The sequence below is a fragment of the Mobula hypostoma genome, chromosome 1, assembly GCF_963921235.1.
Source record: "Mobula hypostoma chromosome 1, sMobHyp1.1, whole genome shotgun sequence".
In the NCBI taxonomy this organism is placed as follows: domain Eukaryota; kingdom Metazoa; phylum Chordata; class Chondrichthyes; order Myliobatiformes; family Myliobatidae; genus Mobula; species Mobula hypostoma.
The window spans coordinates 185541591-185565532 of record NC_086097.1 but is presented as its reverse complement, the minus strand read 5'-3'; the positions used below and the strand labels follow the sequence as shown (position 1 = coordinate 185565532).

General features: G+C 40.2%; 1 protein-coding gene across 1 annotated transcript in view; it reads left to right on the top strand.

The window, feature by feature from the left end:
• lrrc69 (leucine rich repeat containing 69) overlaps positions 1 to 23942 on the top strand; it is a 50369-nt gene that overhangs the window by 13802 nt on the left and 12625 nt on the right. Inside the window, exons 2-5 of the mRNA XM_063041194.1 lie at positions 1169 to 1295; positions 10119 to 10191; positions 12608 to 12803; positions 16716 to 16787. Of these exons, the coding sequence (XP_062897264.1) occupies positions 1169 to 1295; positions 10119 to 10191; positions 12608 to 12803; positions 16716 to 16787 (468 nt within the window). The remainder of the gene's footprint in view (positions 1 to 1168; positions 1296 to 10118; positions 10192 to 12607; positions 12804 to 16715; positions 16788 to 23942) is intronic.

Genomic DNA, 23942 nt, shown 5'->3' with positions numbered 1-23942 from the left:
TCTCTCCTTCCCCTGAGGGCAGGTGGCAGACCAACTGCCGATGCCACTGATGCTAGCCCAGGCCAGCAAACATCTTAATTTTATGTGTATTCTCGTAACACTAGATATAGAAAAGAGTTGTTGTTAGTGGGGAGGAGATGGTTGTCAAAAACCAGGGGCACAGGTTTAAGATAACTAGAGAAGGAATTGTGGGGAGATGGAGGTACATTTTCACCTGGAAGGTGATCAGAGGTTGGACTCACTATATGAAAGACAGAAAACCTTGTTACACTTAATATATATTGAGGGGTGTAAATTTGAAGAACCATAATCTGTAAAGTTGCAGACAATGCCAGAAGATGGGATTGAGTTGGGCAACTCTTAAACTGATACACTCAGAACAGGCTGTATGGTTTTCCTGTATGTCCCTTCTGTGATTTTACAAATTCTAATAGGTAAGCTCTCATTTCTCAGTACTTTGCTGTTTGTTTGCTCTACAAAATAGTAATGGAAAGTAATTATCCAATACATCTGCTATACCTTTATTTTGATTTGTAATAGCTCTTTAACAAGATATGATACTCCTTGTATAACTAAATGTTTTCTGTATTAATTATGATGGGCTTTAAATATTTCCTTTGTTCACGCTTTTTCTTTAGTATGTCTAAGCATGTATTATTTGATGCTGCCTTGTGTGATCTTGGGTTGTCATCAGTTTAAAAATAAGTTTGGCCTTTGTTTTAAGCAGTTTTGCAGGGTTAAGGATGGTTTGCTTTCCATCCAGACCTGAGTTATGGGATTGCTGATAAGGCCTAAGTAGTACAGGCACTGCCTGACAAGGGCTTTGAGTGATAGTTTGAGAAGTAGTGCTGTATATTCCTTACAAGTAAGCAGGAGTGCCTTTCCAGATGTTCCTTTTCTATTTCGATTCTGAAGGGTCTGGGATTCCTGTCATTCAGAAGGATGGAGTACATCTTTGAAGTGTTTTTTCTGACCTTTTTGAAATTTGTTGCTGTGTGTAGAATATCAGCATGTAAATGATGCTACCACCAACTGGTTGTAATTATAGCCTGGATGTTTGCTGAAGGTAAGATGTTGCAAGCAGGTTGTTTGATGTCTCTATTGATAATACCAACATATGGTAATTATGTTCCAAAGTACATGAGAAACTTTTATATCTGTTTTCTAGCTGACATATCTCAACCTGGGCAATAACTCATTTGAAGCACTTCCAGAAGTTCTGAAGAATCTGAAACAGTTAACGAAACTGCATTTGTTCGGTAACAAACTAGACAAGTTGTCACCAAGTGTGATTGGTAAATATAACACGTTTTCCCACTACTTGAAATTTAAAATATATTATTTAATTATAAAAGTTTTCATCAATTTTGAGGTATTAATAGCAATAAGTGAAATAGTCCAGAATACCAGCCAAATAATTTAAAAACTTTTTTATGTATATGTTAGACTAAATTTTCCACTGAACTATTAAGCTAAATGGGAATATAGGAACTGAGGCTTCCGTGAATTGGAAGGGAGTCGGGGAACCAGGTCCCCATTGTGTTAGAGGGAAAATGGGAACAGGGGCCCAGGTGAGTGAAAGAGAACGCAGCAAACATTACCTGGTGAAGCAAATACCCAACGGTTGGTATTTCGGAATAGCTGGCTAGGAGACATTGGATTTTAGTCGTATATCAATGATCAGCTTTTGTAACACCAGATCATTCTGTCTGTCATGCTACAAAAAGAGAATCTAGAACAAATTGCAAGAACCAACAAGAGAAAATCTGCAGATGCAGTAAATCCAAGCAACACACACAAAATGCTGGAGGAACTCAACAGGCCAGGCAGCATCTATGGGAAAAAAAAGTACAATCACTGTTTCGGGCCTAAATCCTTCGACGGGAGTTCTGTGAAACCCTCTCTCACTGCTCCCCCCTCTGTGATCCCTGCTGCTCTCTGTATCGGAAGAGTCTCGGCCCAAATGTCAACTGTATTTTGTTTCCATGGATGCCGCCTGGCCTGCTGAGTTCCTCCAGCATTTTGTGTGTGTTGCTAGAACTAACATCAGTTTCCTTTTTTCTTTGGAGTTAAGTGACAGTCAGAACTTTCCGTTGTAAATTTAGACTTTTGTTCTTATTGTGCTTGACTTTCAACATGACATGACACTTCCTATGCAATCTGCTTCTGATGGTTCTGAGTTCCAATAAATAAAATTCCTTGGAATAATCTATCACCATTTTGTGAAAATGACAGAATTACATGAAAATATTGGTGAAGCAAGCGCACTTGGTTTAACCCTGAAGCACAGGATGACCTACTGTGATGTTGTAAACGCTGGGCTGGGGAGCATACATCTAATACTTCATTTTTCACCATATGTCCATTTTCTGTAGCCAATGTCCTGGTGAAAAATGACACAAACATAAACATAGAAACAAAATAATGGTTGCCGGGAAACTCTCTTTTGATATAACTGTCCCTGGTTTTCTGTGACACCTTAACAACAAAGACATTTTCATTTGATTGGTAATAAACTAGGCAAGTTTTCATCAGGTTTACTTGCTGAATATAAATAATGCTTCAAGAGAGCAACACACAGAAAATGATGGAGGAACTCAGCAGGTTAGGCAACATCTATGGAAGTGATTAATCAGTTGACATTTCAGGGATGTGATGCTGAGGCTCTATAAGGCACTCGTGAGACCACACTTGCAGTATTGTGTGCAGTTTTGGGCTCCTTATTTTAGAAAGGATATATTGGTGTTGGAGAGATTTCAGAGAAGATTCACGAGAATGATTCCAGGAATGAAAGGGTTACCGTATGAGGAACGCCTGGCAGCTCTTGGGCTGTGTTCCCTGGAGTTCAGGAGAATGGGGGGGGGGGGATCTCATAGAAACATTCTGAATGTAAAAAGGACTGGACAGATTAGATATGGCAAAGTTATTTCCCATGGTAGAGGAGTCTAGGACAAGAGGGCATGACTTCAGGATTGAAGGACATCTATTTAGAACTGAGATGCGGAGAAATTACTTCTGTCAGAGGGTGGAAAATCCATGGAATTTGTTGTCACAAGTGGCTGTGGAGGCCAAATCATTGAGTGCATTTAAAGCCAAGATAGATAGGTTCTTCATTAGCCAGGGTATGGGGAGAAGGCAGGGGAGTGGGGAGATGACTAGATAATTGGATCAGTCCATGATTGAATGGCGGAGCAGACTTGATGGGCTGAATGGCTTACTTCTGCTCCTTTATCTTATGGTCTTATGGCCAAGACCCTTAATCAGAACTCAAAAGAAAGTGTGGGGGGTGGGGGGAGATGCCAGAATAGAAAGGTGGGTGGAGGGGAAGGAGGACCAGCTAGAAGGAGATAGGTGAATCCAGTTGGGTGGGGGAGGGAGGATGAAATAAGAAACTGAGAGGTGATAGGTAGAAAGGGTAAAGGAGTGGAAAAGATGGAATCAGATAGGAGACCAATGTTGACCATGGGAGAAAGGGATGGAGGAAGGGAACCAGGAGAAAGTGATGTGCGGGTGAGAAGAGGTAAGAGAACAGAGTGGGAAATAGAAGAAGAGGGAAAGGAGAGGGGGAAAAAATTACCAGAAGGAAAAATCGCAGTTCATGCCATCAGGTTGGAGTCTACTTAGACGGAATATAGGGTGTTGCTCTTCCATCCTGAGAGTGACCTCTTCGTGGCAGACGAGGGGGTCATGGACTGACGTGTTGGAACAGGAAAAGGGATAGAAATTAAAATAATTGGCCACCAGGAAATTTCGCTTTTTGCGAATGGAATGGAGGTGTTTGACCAAACAGTTCCCCAGTTTAAGTTGGGTCTCACTAATGTAGAAGAGCCCACATTGGGAGTATTGGATGCAGTAGATGACCCCAACAGATTTGCAGGTGAAGTGTTACCTCATTTGGAAGGACTGTTTGGGGCCCTGAATGGAGATGAGGGAGGAGGTGAATGGCAGGTGTAGCACTTCGGCAATTTGCAGGAATCAGTGCCAGGAGGGAGATTAGTGGGAAGGGACAAATGGACAAGGGAATCATGGAGGGAGTGATCTCTGCAAAAAGAGGAGAATGTTGGGGGGAGGAGGTAAAGATGTGTTTGGTGGTAGGATCTTGTTGAAGATAGCGAAGGTTGTGGAGAATGATGTGTTAGATACGGAGGCTCATGAGTTGGTAGGTGACAACAAGAGGAACTCTCTCCCTGTTAAGGCGATGGGAAGACACGATGAGCATAGTTATACTGGAAACTGAGGAGATGTGAGTGAGGGCAGCATTAGTGGTAGAGAAAGCGAAATCCTGTTCTTTAAAGAAGGGAGATATTTCTGATATCCTGGAAAGGGAAGACTTATCCTGGGAACAGATGCAGCAGAGATGAAGGAACTGAGAAAGTAGCATTTTTACAGGAGACAGGGTGGGAAGAGGTACAGAATAGTCAAGATGGCCAGGGAATCCGTAGGTTTATAAAAAAATATCAGTAGACAGTTTGTCCACAGAGATCCAGACAGAGCTGAAGAAAGGGAAGAAATTGTTAGCAATGGACCAAATGAATTTAAGGGTAGGTTGGAAATTGGTAAAATTAGTGAAATTGATGAGCTCAGCATGGGTGCATGAAGCAACGCTGATGCAGTTGTCAATGTAGCAGAGAAAATATTGGGAAGCATTACCGGGGAAGGCTTGGAATATGGACTGTTCAAGTAGCTAATGAAAAGGTAGCTGGAGCATACATAGGTGCCCATGGTTACCTCTTGCATTTAGAGAAAGTGGGAGGATGTGGGCCAGATCAGTCAGTCAGGAGTTTAGAGGGGAACTGGCTTCTAGTTCTTTCTTGCCAATGTCATCATTGACATTTGGTTGAAAATTAAATTAGATAAGAGGGAAATTCATTACTGTAATTCTCAATAAGCTCACATAAGACTGGATTGTAGTTGATCCTGACCACTGTTGCACTTGCTCCCCTGTGCTTTTTCTACAACTGCATCTTTTGTGGCTCTGAGAGGTTGTAAAGCTAAGGAATCAGAAGTGAAGTGCATCCTGTTTCTCAGTTTCTCAGGGCTATGGTGTTTCACCATTAATGTCTGTGCTATAGTTTGCTATCAGTTCTGCACAAAACCATATTAACAGGGCTTTAAACAATAATTTAAAGGTACAATATGCTTACCAGGCTGTTCCTCAGTTTCCTAGTGACTTGAAAAATTGTGGGAATACATCCAACGCCAAACACAAGACAATATATGAAGGACACTTCACATTATGGATCACATAAAAAAAAATGAAATCGAAGCAATAGTGATAAGCGTGAACGCTGAAAAGGCATTTGATCCAGTTAATTGGAATTTTCTTTACACAGTTTTACATAGATTTGGTCTACATGACACAATTATTAAAACTATACAGGCACTATATGACAATCCAACTGCCAGGCTTAAAATCAGTGGATATTTATCTAATAGTTTTACCCTAGAAAGGGGCACGAGACAGGGTTGTGCATGGTCACTGCTACTCTTCGCATTATATCTGGAACCATTAACTCAATACATCAGACAAAATGAAGATATCAGGGGAATTACTATTAAAGAGACAGAGCATAAATTGGCCTGTTACGCGGATGACATTTGATCTATCTAGGGCAACCAACAAACTCTTTACCTAAATTGATGCAATTCTTTGAACAATATGGCCAATTATCAGGATACAAGATCAACATAGATAAAACCCAACTACTTTCATATAACCATAGCCCACCAAGAGAAATTGAAAGTAGATATCCTTGGGCATGGCAAACAGAGTCCGTCAAATATTTGGGCATCATTGTGCCAAAAGATTTGGCAAAATTATCAGAATGCAATTATCAGCCTATAGATAAAAAAATTAAAGATGATATAACAAGATGGAACCTAATTCCTTTTCTTGGTCTCAGTTCAAGGATTGAATTTATTAAAATGAATATACTGCCCAGACTACTATATCTTCAGACCCTACCAATAGAGATTAACCAAAATCAATTCAATGAATGGAACAAGATGCTATCAAGATATATATGGCAAGGTAAAAGGCCCAGGGTTTGTCTCAAAACTTTGCAATTAGCCAAGGAAAAGGGGGATGGGGCCTACCTTCTCTTAGAGATTGTTATTTTGCGGCACAGTTGAGAGCTGTGATATGCTGGTGCAATCCATCATGTGACGCTCAATGGAAAAACATTTAGGAGAGGATACTTTCCATCCCCATACAGGCAATTTTGGTTGATAACAACCTACAAAGTTACATAAATACTATTTGTAACTCGTGGGTGAAATGGACTCTTAAAATATGGAAAACTATTATAAAAGAATATAAACTGGAGAGAGACATTGCAATTCTTAAATGGTGTACACATGACTCGGATTTTACGCTGAATAAACTGGATGCTAGATTTAAGGACTGGACAGCTAAAGGAATAACAGCTATTTGCAATATAATGAAAGAAGGGACACTGTTCAGTTTTGAAATGCTCAAAGAGAAACACTTATTAGAAAAACAAGACTCTTACCGGTATTTACAGATGCGACAGTATGTTAATAAGATGGTTAAAAATGTAACCAAGGCAAGTACATGTCTGATAGAGCTATTTAGAAAAGCATATAATTCAGACAACAGTAGTAGAATCATTTCAAGCGTGTATAAGGTCTTGTCAAATCTTAAAACACATTCGACTTCATACATTAAAACAACATGGGAGAAGGAAGGAGGGATAATAATACCTGAGGAAGACTGGACAATAATATGGAGGAGCACACATAAAAGTTGCTGGGGGAACTTCGAAGAGTCTCGACCTGGAACGTCGACTGTATCTCTTCCTAGAGATGCTGCCTTGCCTGCTGCGTTCCCTCAGCAACCTTTGTGTGTGTTGTTTGAAATTCCAGCATCTGCAGATTTCCTTGTGTTTGCATTTTTAAAATAATATGGAGGTATCAATGGAAGTGTACCAGTTCACAGAAATGCAGGGAGTTCGGGTGGAAAAACTTGATAAGATATTTTATTACACCCTCTCAGAAATCCCATTATGATAGTAACCTCCCTGTTTGCTGGAGAAATTGTGGAAATCAAAATGCAAACCATTATCATATTTTCTGAGAATGCCCTGTTATCAAAAACTGTTGGAGTGGGATACATAATGCCCTACAAGACATCTTTAAATGTGAAATACCCTTGGAAAGTAAGACCATATATTTTGGGTATATACCTCAAGAATGGTTGAAAAGAGATAAATATTTAATGAATATACTGCTGGTGCCTGGTAAAAAGACCCTTACCAGGAAATGGTTATCACAGGAGAGCCAAACTTTAAATGTATGGATGGAAATTACAATGTACATTTACAAAATGGAGAAGATGAAAGCATCAGTTAATCATTAGTTGAAACAATACTGGGAAAATGGTTTAACTACATAACACCTCATAGGCCTGATTTTATTCTCACAAGTCAATGAATATGTCATTTAAAAAAAAATCACTCTCTACTTTGTACATAGTTTTCTTCTTTCAGTTGTCCTTTCTTTCCTCTCCTTTCTATAAGTGTATACCTCAGATAAATATTATATGGAGATTTTTGACAAATATAATTATATGATATATATGTACAGTATCTGAAATACACCCTATGGAAATGTTTGATGATGAACTTCAATAAAAAAAATTACAAAAAAGAAGAAATTGTGGGAAACATGCCACACAATAAGAGATGTGGTGACCACCAGCAGATATTTCTGAATAATACCCATTGTCCAATTTGGTACAAATGAGATCAGAATCAAATACAAGATCAACTATTATTGGCTCAATTGCATGGTACATTATGCTGTTACGTGCCACCCATCTTCTCCAAAATAATTTGCTTTCTAAACATTTATCCAATACAGAGAAAAACCTGTTATTTTGTGTAAACATAATTGCTGAATAAGATGATGAGCAATTTGGGTCAAACCATTTTCATATGAAAATAATAAAATGAGGGAAATTAAATATCAAACTTATTTTGCTAATGGTTGGGACTTGGGAAATCACTTTTGCATTCAACCTTTAGGGGGCAGACTTGTATAGTACATTTAGTATTTATCTTACTTTGAGTGAAATATTTCAATCAATGTTTTCCAAGAAATATGTTTTGGTATTTTTTTTCTGTTTTTTAAAAACATAACAATTGTTTTGTTTACTTGTTTAGTTCAGTTAAATCTGCAGTACAGCTTCAGTTTTTTAAGGTCAGGTGGCTTGATTACTATTGGTATTCAATCAACCATCTCTGATACAGTATTGGCTTAGTTTGTGTGTTTACCCCTATTCCTTTTTTAAGGTCTGTTTTTCCCTCTGGGAGTGGAGGACATGCCCATTGTACCTGCAGGCCATGTCTACCTGTTTACCTGCTTTGTACTTCACAATTCCGGTATTCTTGGGTCTATATTCTCACCCTCTCATTGCTGTCATTCACTCTTTGAATAGATTTACAGCCTATGGTGGATGGGGAAAAGGGGCATGGCCAGACACACCCACTCTCCCCCACCAACCTTTTAGCTTAACAAGCTTGTATCCTTCCCAGTTCTGATGAAGGGTATTTGACCTGAAATGTTAGCAATCTTTCTCTTCCTGTGGATGAAATTTCCACCATTTTCAGTGTTAATATTGCAATCTACTTATCCCCATCTGTGAAGTCTCTGCAGTTTTCTAATTTTACCTCATTCACCACCTTATACCCAACAAAATGAAATGGAAGCAAGTCATCCTGTTTAAAAGATCTGTCTGATACTTGCATATTTTTAGAAAGCGTTTTCATTCATTCATTAGCTTAGTCTAGTTCAAATATGTAAAATTCTGAGCTTCCACTATTTACGTTGCCTTGACCGATTGATATAATCAGCTCACATAAGAACAAACTATTAAAATTAATTTTGTACTCTGAAAAGTGGTAGCACGTAGGTAAAGTTGTTACTAAGACACAGGAGAGTCTGCAGATGTTGACAATCTTGAGCAGCTCACACAAAATGTGAGGAAATCAGCAGGTGGCCATCAAACTTTACAGCTCCTCCCTTGGAGGGTCAGACACCCTGAGCCAATAGGCTGGTCCTGGACTTATTTCCTTGCATAATTTACATTTACATATTACTATTTAACTATTTATGGTTTTATTACTATTTATTATTTATGGTGCAACTGTAATGAAAATTAATTTCCCCCGGGATCAATGAAGTATGACTATGACTAGGTTATGTTTGCTTTTTGCAAAACCAGCACAGGACAGTCCAATCACGACAGCCATGAGGTTGATAGATTCTTGATTGGTCAGGGCATAAAGGGATACGGGGAGAAGGCAGGAGATCGGGGTTGAGAGGAAAAATGGATCAGCCATGATGAAATGGTGGAGCAGACTTGATGAGCCAAATGGCTTAATTCTGCTCCTATATCTTATGGTCTTATCTATGGAGGGACAGTTTGTGCTGAGAGCCCTCATCAGGACTGGAATGGAAATTCCTTTGATGCATATTGGTGAGACTGCAGATGATGCAATCTAGAGCAAAAAGCCAACTGCTAGAACAACTCAGTGAGCAGCATCTACGGGAGGAAGGAACTGTTGTCATTTTGGGCTGAGATCAGGACTAAGCGTAGAGAGTATAATAGAACATAGAAAATGACAGCACAATACAGGCCCTTTGGCCCACAACATCATTCTGACCTTTTAACAAATCCAAGATCAATCTAACCTTTCCTTCCCACATGGCCTTCCTTGCTCTTTCATCGATGTGCTTATCTCATAGTCTCTTTCATGTCCCTAACGTTTCCGTCTCTATCACTTCACCCAGCTGTGCATTCCATACACTTTATTTTACACTGCAAAGAAAAAACTACTTTTGACATCTCCCTATACTTCCCTCCAATCACCTTAAATGTATGCCCTATTGTTACTTTTAATCCAACTTTGTTTTTTGAGCTAGGTACTAAAAAGCATCAACTTTCTCTTAAATCTCTACTTAAAACTTTCCATACAATGATAATGGAGAAAATTGCTAGAGTAAAGCCAGTTGATCCCATGTGTATTTCAATAATGCTATTCTGTACAATTGTTGTTTACTTTCTTTTAAATTCATGCTTCTTTTTGTCATTTCAGAGAGCTTAGAAAAATTAGTTTTCTTGAACCTGAATGACAACAAGCTAACAACTTTGCCTGATGAAATAAACAGGTACTGGAAGTGACATTCTATTATCTTTCTATAGTAGTATCACTCTGCAAACAAGCTGTCTCAATAATGAAAAGTTCTCCTTTTTCACAACTGCCTCTCCCATTTATCCTGAAGGTGAATACTGGCCAGACTATTGTCTAGACTTATTCAAAGCTTTCATACATAACCCCAGATGATAAGCTTTGGTAATTACATGTTGCTGACTTCATCTATCATTTTTATATAGCTATAGTCCATCCTGAAAACGCTACAATTTTATCCTGGGGACCCAAGTCTAATCTTAACCCTTATCATATAATTTACAGCTGTAGCTTAACTAACACAACAATTACTATAACAAAAACATAGACTTTCTAGATCAATAGTTACAATATGTTAAATAGTAGGGAATCTGAATAGTGTATGCTTAACCAATTCATGAATATCTAATTAATAGGAGCCTGTGACAATTCATTTTCAGAAAGTCTGACTTTTTTGTATTACTGTTAAGAAACATCAAGCAGCTGATAGGATATTCAGGATAGAAAATAATTCAGCTTTTAGATCTAAACAGGTCATATATTTCGGCATAATTAAATCCCAATTGTGTTGGCGCGTGGCCAAGCGGTTAAGGCGCTCGTCTAGTGATCTGAAGGTCGCTAGTTCGAGCCTTGGTTGAGGCAGTGTGTTGTGTCCTTGAGCAAGGCACTTAACCACACACTGCTCTGCGACGACACCGGTGCCAAGCTGTATGGGTATTGGCATTGGCACCGGTGCCAGCCTAATGCCCTTCCCTTGGACAACATCGGTAGCATGGAGAGGGGAGACTTGCAGCATGGGCAACTGCCGGTCTTCCAGACAACCTTGCCCAGGCCTGCGCCTGGAAACCTTGCAAGGCGCAAATCCATGGTCTCACGAGTCTAACGGATGCCTATTATTAAATCCCAATACTGCAGAATATCACTTGTTACTTACATGAATTTTGTGAGTACAGTGAGACAGTGAGTACAGGGGACGAATGGACAAGGGAGTTGCGTAGGGAGCGATCCCTGTGGAATGCAGGGGGGGGGGAGGGAAAGATGTGCTTAGTGGTGGGATCCCGTTGGAGTTGGCATTTGTCCCCCCCCATCCCTCCCCACTGATCTCCCTCCTGGTACTTATCCGTGTAAGCGGAACAAGTGCTACACATGCCCTTACACTTCCTCCCTTACCACCATTCAGGGCCCCAAACAGTCCTTCCAGATGAGGCAACACTTCACCTGTGAGTCGGCTGGGGTGATATACTGCGTCCGGTGCTCCCGATGTGGCCTTTTATATATTGGCGAGACCCAACACAGACTGGGAGACCGCTTTGCTGAACACCTACGCTCTGTCCGTCAGAGAAAGCAGGATCTCCCAGTGGCCACACATTTTAATTCCACATCCCATTCCCATTCTGACATGTCTATCCACAGCCTCCTCTACTGTAAAGATGAAGCCACACTCAGGTTGGAGGAACAACACCTTATATTCCGTCTGGGTAGCCTCCAACCTGATGGCATGAACATTGACTTCTCTAACTTCCGCTAATGCCCCACCTCCCCCTCGTACCCCATCTATTACTTATTTTTATACATACATTCTTTCTCTCACTCTCCTTTTTCTCCCTCTGTCCCTCTGAATATACCTCTCGCCCATCCTCTAGGTTCCCCCCCCTTGTCTTTCTTCGCAGACCTCCTGTCCCATGATCCTCTCGTATCCCTTTTGCCTATCACCTGTCCAGCTATTGGCTCCATCCCTCCCCCTCCTGTCTTCTCCTATCATTTTGGATCTCCCCCTCCCCCTCCAACTTTCAAATCCCTTACTCACTCTTCCTTCAGTTAGTCCTGACGAAGGGTCTCGGCCTGAAACATCGACTGTACCTCTTCCTAGAGATGCTGCCTGGCCTGCTGCGTTCACCAGCGACTTCTATGTGTGTTGCTTGAATTTCCAGCATCTGCAGAATTCCTGTTGTTAACCTACTCTAGATACTGCCTAGAATTTCCCTTGTGTATAGCCCTCTACTTTTCTAAGCTCCATGTATCTATCTAAGAGGCTCTTAAAAGACCCTATTGTATCTGCTTCCACCACCGCTGCTGGCAGTGCATTCCACGCACCCACCGCTCTCTGTGGAAAAAGTTACCCCTGACATCCCCTCAGTACCTATTTCCAAGCACCTTAAAACTATGCCCCCTCATGGTAGCCATTTCAGCCCTGGGAAAAAGCCTCTGGCTATCCTCAGGATCAATGCCCCTCATCATCTTATACACCTCTATCAGGTCACCTCTCATCCTCCATCGCTTAAAGGAGAAAAGGTGAAGTACACTCAACTTATTCTCATAGGGTACACCCTCCTATCCAGGCAACATCCTTGTAAACCCCCTCTACACTCTCTCTCTTCATTGTTTTGTTATTACAGGCTGATGGGACTCCAATATCTTTATGTGAACACTAATCAACTGGAGAGCATTCCGCATAAACTTTGTCTCTTGCAGCAGCTTTGTGAACTGCATTTAGCAAACAATAAACTTAAATCACTTCCACATGACATTGGATATTTGACTAATTTAAAGAAGCTTTCTGTGCCAAGAAACCAAATCCAGGAGCTTCCAGAAGTAAGTTGATGTGATAGAGCCTTAAAATATATGTATACATCTATCTAACATTAATTTCCACAGGAATTTTCATAATTGTCTTTGTGGAATAAACAGAAAAAGTTTATGTATTAGTTTCCCTAGGTTTGTGTGTATCTCTTGCTGAAATTGTCAAACAACTCTGGTAGCTCTAGTAGAAATTTACACCATTACATCCATTAGTTTACTTCATTATACCATAGTGGGCGCAACTAGTAGATCTACTGCTTCATAGCTCCAGTGACCTGGGTTCAGTCTAACCTACACTGCTGTCAATATGTATTTGAAGGTTCTCATTGTAACCACGTGGCTTCATCCATCATCTCAGAGATATGTAGATGATACGTTACTTGACCATTGAAAACTTGCCCTAGCATGTATAATTAAATATTCTGATCATTTTTTTGGCAGAAAATCTTACGAAAGACAAATAAATGAAGTTGATTTTACTGGGCTTTTTGAAGCAGAGACTTTGGGCGAACCTGAAAACAATGATATAGAATATCATTACGCTCATCTGAGTTGGCAGACAGGATCTTGAATCGTTGTCTGATTTGAAAGTTGGCAAGCCCTGGCAGAACAGCACTCCTGTAATAATGTCAGTATAGAATATGTACTCCTGTCCTGAGCTGAAGCTTGAACCTTCAAGTAAGAATTCATTCAACTGAGTTAAATAATATGTATAACTTGACATTTTTGTCAGATTCAAAATAAAATAGCAATTAAATATAACCATACTCAGTTGAAATCATTGTAAAAATACCTAATATTTTGAACCTGATTCTGATAGTAACAAAATATTTGGCTCACTCGTTAAGTCCCAGTTAGGCTTTTTGGCTTTGATTGGAGCTAATCCAAATATATCTGGAATTTGCTATCGTCTCATTTAGAGGTATAAGATGACATTTTTGGTCGACCCTGGTGTTTTAGCTTAATTGTTTGCAAGAGCAAATAACCTACGTGCCATGAGCTCCATGGTAGCATAGCATGGTGTCTATGCTTGGTTGTGACTGGCCCCTCCCACCAGTGCTGCCCTCCAGTGTTTGATCAGTGGAATCACAAGCTGTATTGCACATGTGTGTACATTCGTTTGCGGACTGCCGAGAACTGCTTTTTCTTGCTAATGGCCCCCATGCACCATCAATTTACAGGATGTGCCACTGAGGGACCTGGGCTATATACTGTGTATATTTTTTGCATGACTGTTCGTTTACTGATATCCTATATGTGGTGTATGTGCTTTATGTTGTGTACGTTTTGCACCGGAGAACGCTTTGTTCGGTTGTATTCATGTATGGTTGAATGATAATTGAATTTGAAAATTCAGATATTCTTATATTACTGGAATTGAGAGTGTCCAATATACTTCAATGATATGCCTGTAAGATTAATTTATTCTGACTCTTCTATATGATAACCAATATTTAATGTATGCTAATACGCTTCCCCAGCACTGTGAGCTCTTGGTGTACTCATTTGGCTTCTTCTTAAAATAACTAGCTATTTATCCTTAATTATATATTCTAGTCATAAACAAACATAAACCAAACTGGTCTATTGTTTTCTGTTTTTTTTGTCTCCCTTCCTTCTTGTTTTCTAATCTGCTGGTATCAGCTCAGAACTCAGTGGGTTTCGAAAGACTTCAATCAATGACTGTAGTACTTCTGCAGCCACTGCCATTAAAACTTGTGGGTGCATGCCATCAAGTCCAGCTGACTTAACCATCTTTATTTCCATTAGATCTTCTAGTACCTAATCTCTTGTGATAGGGAGTTATTTATTTTCAGGTTATTTAACACAGTTTCACCTATTATCTTTGTGATATTTGTGGTGTTCTTGACCATGAAAACTAATGCAAGTATTGGTTTAACTTGTCCCTCATTTTCTCATTTCCCATTATTAATTCCTCATTCTGCAGTGTTATGGAGTCACATAGAACAGAAGCAGGTCCAACAGCCCACCTTGTCATGCTAACAGTCGAGTTCCTATCCGTCCTATCCCTTCTCTTTGAATCTAATACTGTTTCTCATTTTACTTGTAATCTACAGTTGAGCCCTCTTTCCTAATTTATTTTATCATCAACTCATTTAATAAAATTTCACAATCTATCATAGTCAATTTGTGTCTTATACCTGGGAACCTTTTTTTAATCTTATGCCCCTCTTTACTTCCACTACTTGAATGATAGCTTTTTAACAAAAAGTTTTTTAAAAATGCAGATTTGAAACAAAAACAGAAAATGCTGGAGGTCAGCAGCACGATGATGTTATAATCTGAAAATGATCTGTTTTTCTTTCCGCAGATACTTCCTCACCTTCTGACTAACTCCAGTATTTTCTCTTGATAAAACACAGACACCCAGATTCTTGTGAACGTTAATAGCTTCGCATAATTCAAATAATACTCTGCAATTCCATTCTTCTTAGCAAAAGTACAGTATGTATTTTCATATTTTCTCATTATTATTTACTTTTTTCCCCTATTGTGTAACTTGTCTATGCCTATCAGCAGATTCTTGGTGTCCTCCTCACAGATTACTCTCTCAACTTTCTTTGTATTTTTGTCAAATCTCCATGTATTTCACTGGGTCCCTTCATTAAACCTTTTCATGAAGACTGTTAATAAATTTCTAAGTTGGAAATGACCAGAGAAAGCAAGATCTCCCAGTGGCCACACATTTTAATTCCACGTCCCATTCCCATTCTGATATGTCTATCCACGGCCTCCTCTACTGTCAAGATGAAGCCACACTCAGGCTGGAGGAACAACACCTTATATTCCGTCTGGGTAGCCTCCAACCTGATGGCATGAACATTGACTTCTCTAACTTCCGTTAATGCCCCTCCTCCCCTTCACACCCCATCCCTTAGTTATTTATTTATTTATTTAATAAATATATTTTTTAATTTCCCCCCTTTTTTTTCCTTTCTCTCTTTTTCTCCCTCTGTCCCTCTCATTATAACTCCTTGCCTGCTCTCCACTCGCCAGGCTCCCCTCCCCCCTTCTCTTTCTCCCCAGGCTTCCCATCCCATGATCCTCTCCCTTCTCCAGCTCTTAGATACACCCTTCCCCTCCTGTCTTCTATCATTTTGGATCTCCCCCTCCCCCTCCCACTTTCAAATCTCTTACTATCTCTTCTTTCAGTTCGTCCTGACGAAGGGTCCCGACCCGAAACGTCGGCTGTACCTCTTCCTATAGGTGCTGCTTGGCCTGCTGCGTTCACCAGAATTTTTTGTGTGTGTTCCTTGAATTTCCAGCATCTGCAGATTTCTTTGTGTCTGAGTTTATCCCTTTCATTGTTTTCATTTTGTAACACATCTTCATCATATCATTATTCGATCAAATGAACCATTTTATGTGACACTTTACTGGATGCCTCTTGTAAATCCAAATCCACCTCCTGGCTCAACTTTATCCTGCTATTTATAATTTTGAGAAAATCTAAACAAGTTATTGTAAGGAACTGTCTCTCATAAAATTGTGCTAATCATAAGTGCTTTGTTATCAATTTTTAAAACTGAGCTAACTGCCTCGTTCCTGTTATCTTCCCCCTCCTTTCTTGAAATGCAGTGTTACTTTTAGTTTCTACTCTGCTAGAAACTTTTCCTTCTATCAAATTTTGCAAGGTAACAACCAATTTATCTATATATCTTTAGCCACCTCTTTTATTTATATTAAAAAAGACAAATCATCGCAGCTCAATAAAATAGTTAAATCACATGGAGAATTTTTTTACACTAAAATATTTTAACTATGAAACTAGAGTTTTAACTAAAATTGAATCTCTAAACTATTAAATTATTTACTGTAATTGCACTGAGAAAGTACTGTTGCTTATAAAGGGAGAAGGAGAGACTAACATATGAATATTTTTGTTTTGTGTTAATTCTCCAGGAATTATGTATTCTAAGGAAGCTAAAAGTTCTAGATGTGGCTGGAAATTGGTTAAATATTTTTCCAGCAGGGGTAAGCTCCATTCTCAAAGTTATAATTCATTAAGATACTTTGTTTTCCATATTTTCATTTTTCCTTATAGTATCACCTGAAACAATCACAGCAGGTAGTGTTGATGCCTCACAGCTCCAGTGACTTGAGTTGGTTGTAGAGATGGCACAATCTTTTGAAGGTTTTCCTTTGGCTACTCTAGTTTATTTTCACATCTCAAAAACAAGTCAGTTGATTGGTTAATTGATCGCTTTAAATTGTCCCTTTAGAATTGAGGGAAGTTGATGGCAATGTGGGAAGAATTTTAAAAAGTGATTAGTGTAGGGTTACTTTAAAAGGGTGCTCGATGATTCTGCAGACTCGGTGAATTGAAGGGCCAGCACTGTGTGATTCTGTCAATCATAAATAGCTATTATCCCCAATTTACTTTAAACATTTTTTCTTTTTTTGTTGAATTAATTCTAATTACATAACAGTTTTGACACAGCTGGCTCAAAACTACTATGATAAGATGGACTCTTGACCTCATAATCTACTTTGTTATGTCCTTGCACCTTATTGTTTGTGCCTTGGGGGATGGCCAGGAAGGATTTCTGAAACAATATTGTATGTAGGTGAGCCGAATGGAGGAAAGGCCAGACTGGATCTAGTACTGGGCAATGAACCTGGTCAGGTGATAGATCTCACAGTGGGTAAGCATTTTGTAGACAGTCACTACAGCTCCCTCACTTTTATTATAGTCTTGGACAGGGATAGGAGCAAACAGTATCAAAAAGTATTTAAAAGGGGTAGGGTGGATTCTCACTGTCCAAAAGAGTAATAGGAAAAGATTGGAGAGTGGCAAACGTTATTGCTTTGTTCAAGAAAGATAATAAGGATAATCATGTAAAATAAAGACCATTGATTCTTATGACAATGCTGGGCAAACTATTGGAGAGGATTCTTAGAGTCAGGGTTTATGAACATTTGGAGCATAGTCTGATAGAGTTTGCCAGCATGACATTGTGAGGAGCAGGTCGTGCCTCACGAGCCTAATCAAATTCTTTGTGGAAGTGACAAAATAAATTGTTGAAGGTAGAGCAGTGGATGTGAGGTATATTGATTTTAGTAAGGCTTTCAGCAAGGTTTCCCATCATTGGCTAACTCAGGAAGCCATTGGATCCAGGGAAACTTGGCTGTTGGTATTAGATTGGTTTGTCCACAGAAGGCAGAGGGTAGTAGTAGATGAGATGTATTCTGCCTGGAGTGCGGTGATCAGCGGTGTTCTGCAGGAATCTGCTCTTTCTGATCTTTGTAAATCACTTGGATAAGGAAGTGGAAGTGTGGGTTAGTATGAATGCAGATGACATGAAGGTTGGTGGTGGTATGGATAGTGGAGAAGGTATTCATAGGACATTGATAGGATGAGGTGCTGGGCTGAGAAATGATAGATAGATGCGCTGCCTGTGGTGATGGTAGGGACAGATACGTTATGGACATGTAAGAGACTTTTCAATAGGCATTTAGATGTATGAAAATGGACAACTATGTGAGAAGGAAGAGTTAAGTTGATCTTCATGTAGGTTAACAGATTGGGACAAAATCGTAGGCTGAAGGACCTGTATTGAACCTTCTTGACAAAACCTCCATGCAGAACCTCATCAAAGGCCTTGCCTTCAGCTTTCCTGGTAACCTCCTCAAAAACAAACTGTAAGATTGGTTAGACATGGCCTACCGTGCACAAAGCCATGTTGACTATCTCTCATCAGTAGCTGTCTATTCAAATACTTATCTACCTGGTCCCTTAGAACACCTTCCAATAACTCACCCACTACTGATATCAGGCTCAACAACCTATCATTTCCTGGCTTATTCCTAGAACCTTTCTTGAACAACAATATTAGCCATCCAACGATCCTCTGGCATCTCGCCTGTGGCTAAGGACGTTTTAAATATCTCTGCTACGGCCCCTGCAATTTCTGCATTCGCCTCCCACAAGGTCCGAGGGAACACCTTGGCTGGCCCGTGGGATTTTTCCAGTCTTTGCTTCATGACAGCGAACACTTCCTCCTCTGTAATCTGTATTGGTCCATGCTTACTGCTACTTTGCCTCACTTGATTCTGTGAACATCTGAGTAAATACAGATACAAAAATTCCATTTAAGATCTTCTCTACCTCGTTCGTCTATATGCATAGATGACCACTCTGATCTTCCAGAAACCCTATTTTGCTCTTTACTATCCCTTTGCTCTTATTATATCTGTAGAAACCCTTAGGATTTTTCTTCACTTTGCCAGAACAACCTCATGCCTTCTTTTAGCCCTGCAGATTTCTTGGTTAAGTGTTCTCTTGCATTATTATACTCCCCAACTACCTCATTTGCTTCTTCCTGCCTATACCTGCTGTGCACCTCCTTTTTCTTAACCAGGGCCTCTATCTCCTGAAAACCAAGGTTTTCGAAACTTGTTTATTCTGACAGGAATATACAAACTCTACTCTCAAAATTTCTCTTTTGAAGGCCTCTGCCTTATCAATTGCACCTTTGCAAGAAAACAACCTGTCCCAATCCACACTTGCCAGATCCTTTCTGATACATTCAAAATTGGCTTATCTCCAATTTAGAATCTCAACCCGAGGAGCTAACCTATCCTTCTCCATAATAGTCTTGAAAGGAATGGCATTATGATGACTAGATGCAGTGTTCCTGAACTTACGTCACCTTCCTGTCTTATTCCCTAACAAGAGATCTAGTATCGCACTCTCTCTACTTGGGACTCTATGTACTGACTAAGGAAACTTTCTTGAACACATTTGACAAACTCTATTCCATCCAGCCCCTTAACAGTATGAAAGTCACAGTCAATATGTAGAAAGCTAAAATCTACTGTTAACCCTGTAACAGTCTGCACTCTCCCTGCAAGCTTGTTCCTCTAAATCCCACTGACATTTGGGAGATCTATAATATAATCCAATTAACATGGTCATCCCTTTCTTATTCCTCAGTTTCACCCATATAGCCTTGGTATATGAGCCCTCCATTCTGTCCTGTCTAAGCACTTCTGTGATATTTTCCCTGATTAGTAATGCCACCCCTTCTCCTTTAATCCCTTCTGCTCTATCACATTTAAAACAATAGAACCCTGCAACACTGAGCTGCCAGTCGTGCTACTGCTGTAACCAAGTCTCACTAATGGCTACAGTGTCATAATTTTTATGTGCTGATCCATGCCCTAAGCTCACCTGCCTTCCTTTGAAACACTCTGGTTCTGTGGGCTGTGTAAGTCTAGGGAAGGCAATCTCTGGCCCCACCAAATGGGTGAGATTGAGGTGTGAGCCCACCCCGGAACCCCCGTTTGTGTGGATGCTGCGTGATTCGTTATCCTGTTGCAATTCAGTACCATTAAATAACGGACAGTACACTGCATACAACTAAATTATTTAGTTTTATAATTCTTAGTTTGACTGCAAGGTTAGTGAAGAAAAAGCAAAAAAAGAAAAGGGCCCAATTTAATGAAACAGTCTATTGTGAACAAGTTGGAGGTCATGGTTTCCCCTTTTCCGATCCTCTTTCGATCTCCCTGGCCCTCGTCGGATCATGGCTCTGTTCCAGGTTGAGTCCTATGACCTCTTCTGTCCAGCAACTTCTCTCTTCATCTCCTGCTGAACAAAAGACCCAAATCACACCGGTATCAGGCACACAGCACAAAACACACTCCCGTCATTGGACGGCTCACATTCTAACGCACCTGTTATCTCTAACCATAACCCAAACACTACTTCTACAGAAAGACCATTACATTAGCAGTGAAACCTTTCCTAGGGTGTTACGCCTATAATACCCCTTGCATTGAAATATACACAACTCAGAATATTGTTCCACCCATGCTCAACCTTTCAATTGCCAACTTTGTATGTAGGCTTATCAACATCTTTCCCCACAACCACTCCACTATCTGCTCTGGCGCTCTGGTTCCCATCTGCCTGTAACTCTAGTTTAACCCTCCCGTGCTGTACTAGCTAACCTTCCTGCAAGGATGTTAGCCCCTTCATTTCCAATATAAACCATCCCTTCTGTACAGGTCCCATCTTCCCTGGTAAAAAACGCAATGATCCAAAAAGCTGAAGCCCTCCCTCCTGCACCATCCTCTTAGCCCCATTTTAAACTGTATGATCTTCTTATTTTTGACCTCAGATACACAGTACCAGTTATTCTGCAATGGAAATAATGAGGCATAGATAATTGCAATATACTTATCACCACCAGTACATTTATTGTTCTCTTGCAAGATAAAGGGATGCACAATTGCTGGAAGCAGTAACAGTCAATTCCATATCCATTGTCTCAGCAGACGGGAGAGGTAGCTGCCATGCAATGATTTGTTGGCTGTTGTTTTGTGCGGGATGAGCTGTTTTGTATTATTTGACAGTTTAATGTCCTATTTCTAGGTAGCTACTATTTATTCTAGTTTTACTGACAAATCAATCTAGCTCACTAGTTTCGCTTGCAGCAGTGCAGAGATTATTGCAAGTGATAATATTCACATATCTAATCATCCTCAAATCCCACTTCTCACTCATCCACAATATCTTTTGACTGGATTGGTAAAATGCAGATTGGTTAATTGTGCATCTCTTATTGCCCTCTTCCCCACACAATAACTGTAGCCTTATAAATTTCTGCTTTCACCTAGCCAAGAAATCCACCCACACTAATCCGAGGTCATAAAGTGATGAAGAAGAAGATGCCACTAGTTCCGATATTATGTGTACTGTAGATGGTAATTTAAAAATGAAATCTGTTTGTGGTAAATAATAAGGCATGAGTGATGGCTAGCCAGACAGAGTGGAATAAGAACATTGTAAGCCAGCTTCTGAGAACTCAGATAAATGTTTTGATAGGATTTCGTACAACTGAAGTGTGACATACACAAAAAGACTCTTGGCATTTATAGGTCTACCTGAAAGCCTGTGTAAAATATGAAGGAACATGCATGGGAGTTCAAACCCAGTTACAATCTGTGTAAAGAAATTTCTCCTTATCTAACTTCTATGTGGTTGACATGAACCTTTATCCTCTTTTTCTTTTTAAATCTTTTTATTGACATGAAACTTTATCCTCAAGGCTAGAATCTTTGACTAATCTGTCCCTGGGCATCTTCCTTTCCAAATTGACTCAACATCTTTTGTCTCATCAGGATCACCTGATTCTTCCAATCAGCAGGATCTCCTCTAATCAGTTTAGACCAAACTTGCTCAGTGCAGTTCTTCATAGGGCAGCTTCGTCATTCTAGGAAGCAATTAATTTGTCTTGCAACTACAATAAGCCAAATATTCTTTTCTTTAGGCATAGAGACCAGAACTGCCTGTAGTACTCAAAATGTGTTTCACAATGGTACTGCACAATCTCTGCAAGACCTCCTCGTACTTCAACCTTCCAACAGACTAACTTATGCTGTTTTTTAATCATTTGAATACATAGTTTTTATACTGCTGTAAATCATTTAGAAACTTCATCAAACAGAAGCCCCAGATGAAACATGAATTTGTAACCTACTGAGGGCCAGATCAGTGGCATTCAAGTCCGATGACCAAGAAAGTTACGAGGTTCAGGTCCAATCTCCAGAGAACCACTTCGTAGGTGAAATGTCAATTCTGGATGAAACCTGAATGAAGGATGCTTGACAGTTATGGCAGGGCTTGAATACTATCACCTGTTATAAAGTTAAGTCAGGAGACATAGGTGACAGCAGGGCTTCACTTCTAGATGAGCTCAATGCCTCGTATGCTCAGTTTGACCATAAAAACATGGAGGACCCAGCATGAACTCCCACAGCTTATAATGATCCTGTGATTTTAGTCTCTGAGGCTGATGTGCGAGCAGCCTTCAGGAGGGTGAACCCATGAAAGCATCTGGCCCAGATGGGGGTACCTGGCCAAGTACTAAAGACCTGTGCTGATCAACTGGCTGGAGTGTTCACGGACATCTTTAACCACTCGCTTCAGCAGACTGAGGTACCCACCTATTTCAAGCAGGCTTCAATTATACCAGTGCTTAGGAAGAACATGGTGGCCTGCTTCAATCACTAATGTGCTCTAGCACCTACATCCACAGTGATGAAGTGTTTTGAGAGGTTGTTGAAACATATCAACTCTTGCCTGAGAAGCATCTTGGATCCGCCCCAATTTGCCTACCGGAGCAACAGATCCACAGCAGATACATCTCACTGGCTCTTCACTCAACCCTGAAACATCTAGACAACAAAAATGCATACATCAGGATGCTCTTTATCGACTACAGCTCAGCATTCAACACCATCATCATCTCAAAACTAATCAATAAGCTCCATAACCTTGTCCTCAATAGCTCGTTGTACAATTGGATCCTGGATTTCCTCACTTGCAGATGCCAGTCAGTGCAGATGTGCTTTATCCCCTGCTCTACTCGCTTTACACTTGTGACTGTGTGGTTAAACGCAGCTCCAATGCTATATTCAAGTTTGTTGACATCATCACTGACATAGGCCAAATCAACAGTGGTGATGAATCATCATGTAGGAGGGAGATTGAAAATCTGGCTGAGTGGTGTTGTAACAACAACCTCTTACTCAATGTCAGCAAGGCCAAGGAGCTGGTTATTGACTTCAGGAGAAGGAAACCAAAGGTCTCATTGAAGGGTCAGAGGTGGAGAGGGTCAGTAACTTTAAATTCCTCGGTGTAACTAGGTGGACCTGCCTTGGGCCTAGTATGTAAGTACAATTATGAAGAAAGCATGGCAGTGCTTCTAGTTAGGAGTTTGTGAGGAATTGGCATGACAACTCCAACTTTGAGAAACATCAATAGGTGTGTAGTTGAGAGTATATTGACTGTCGGAATCACAGCCTGGTATGGAAACACCAATCGGCTTGAACAGAAAATCCTATGAAATGTAGTGAATATAGCCCAGTCCATCACAGGTAAAGCTCTCCCCACCATTGAGCACATCTACACAAAACGCTGTTGTAGGAAAGCAGCATCCATCATCAGGGATCCCCACCACCCAGGTCATGCTCTCTTCTCACTGATGTCATTAGGAAGAAGATACAGGAGCCTCAGGACTTGCACCACCAGGTTCAGGAACATTACCTCTCAACCATCCAGCTCTTGAACCAGAGGAGGTATCTTCACTCAAGTTCACTCGCCCCATCATTGGAATGCTC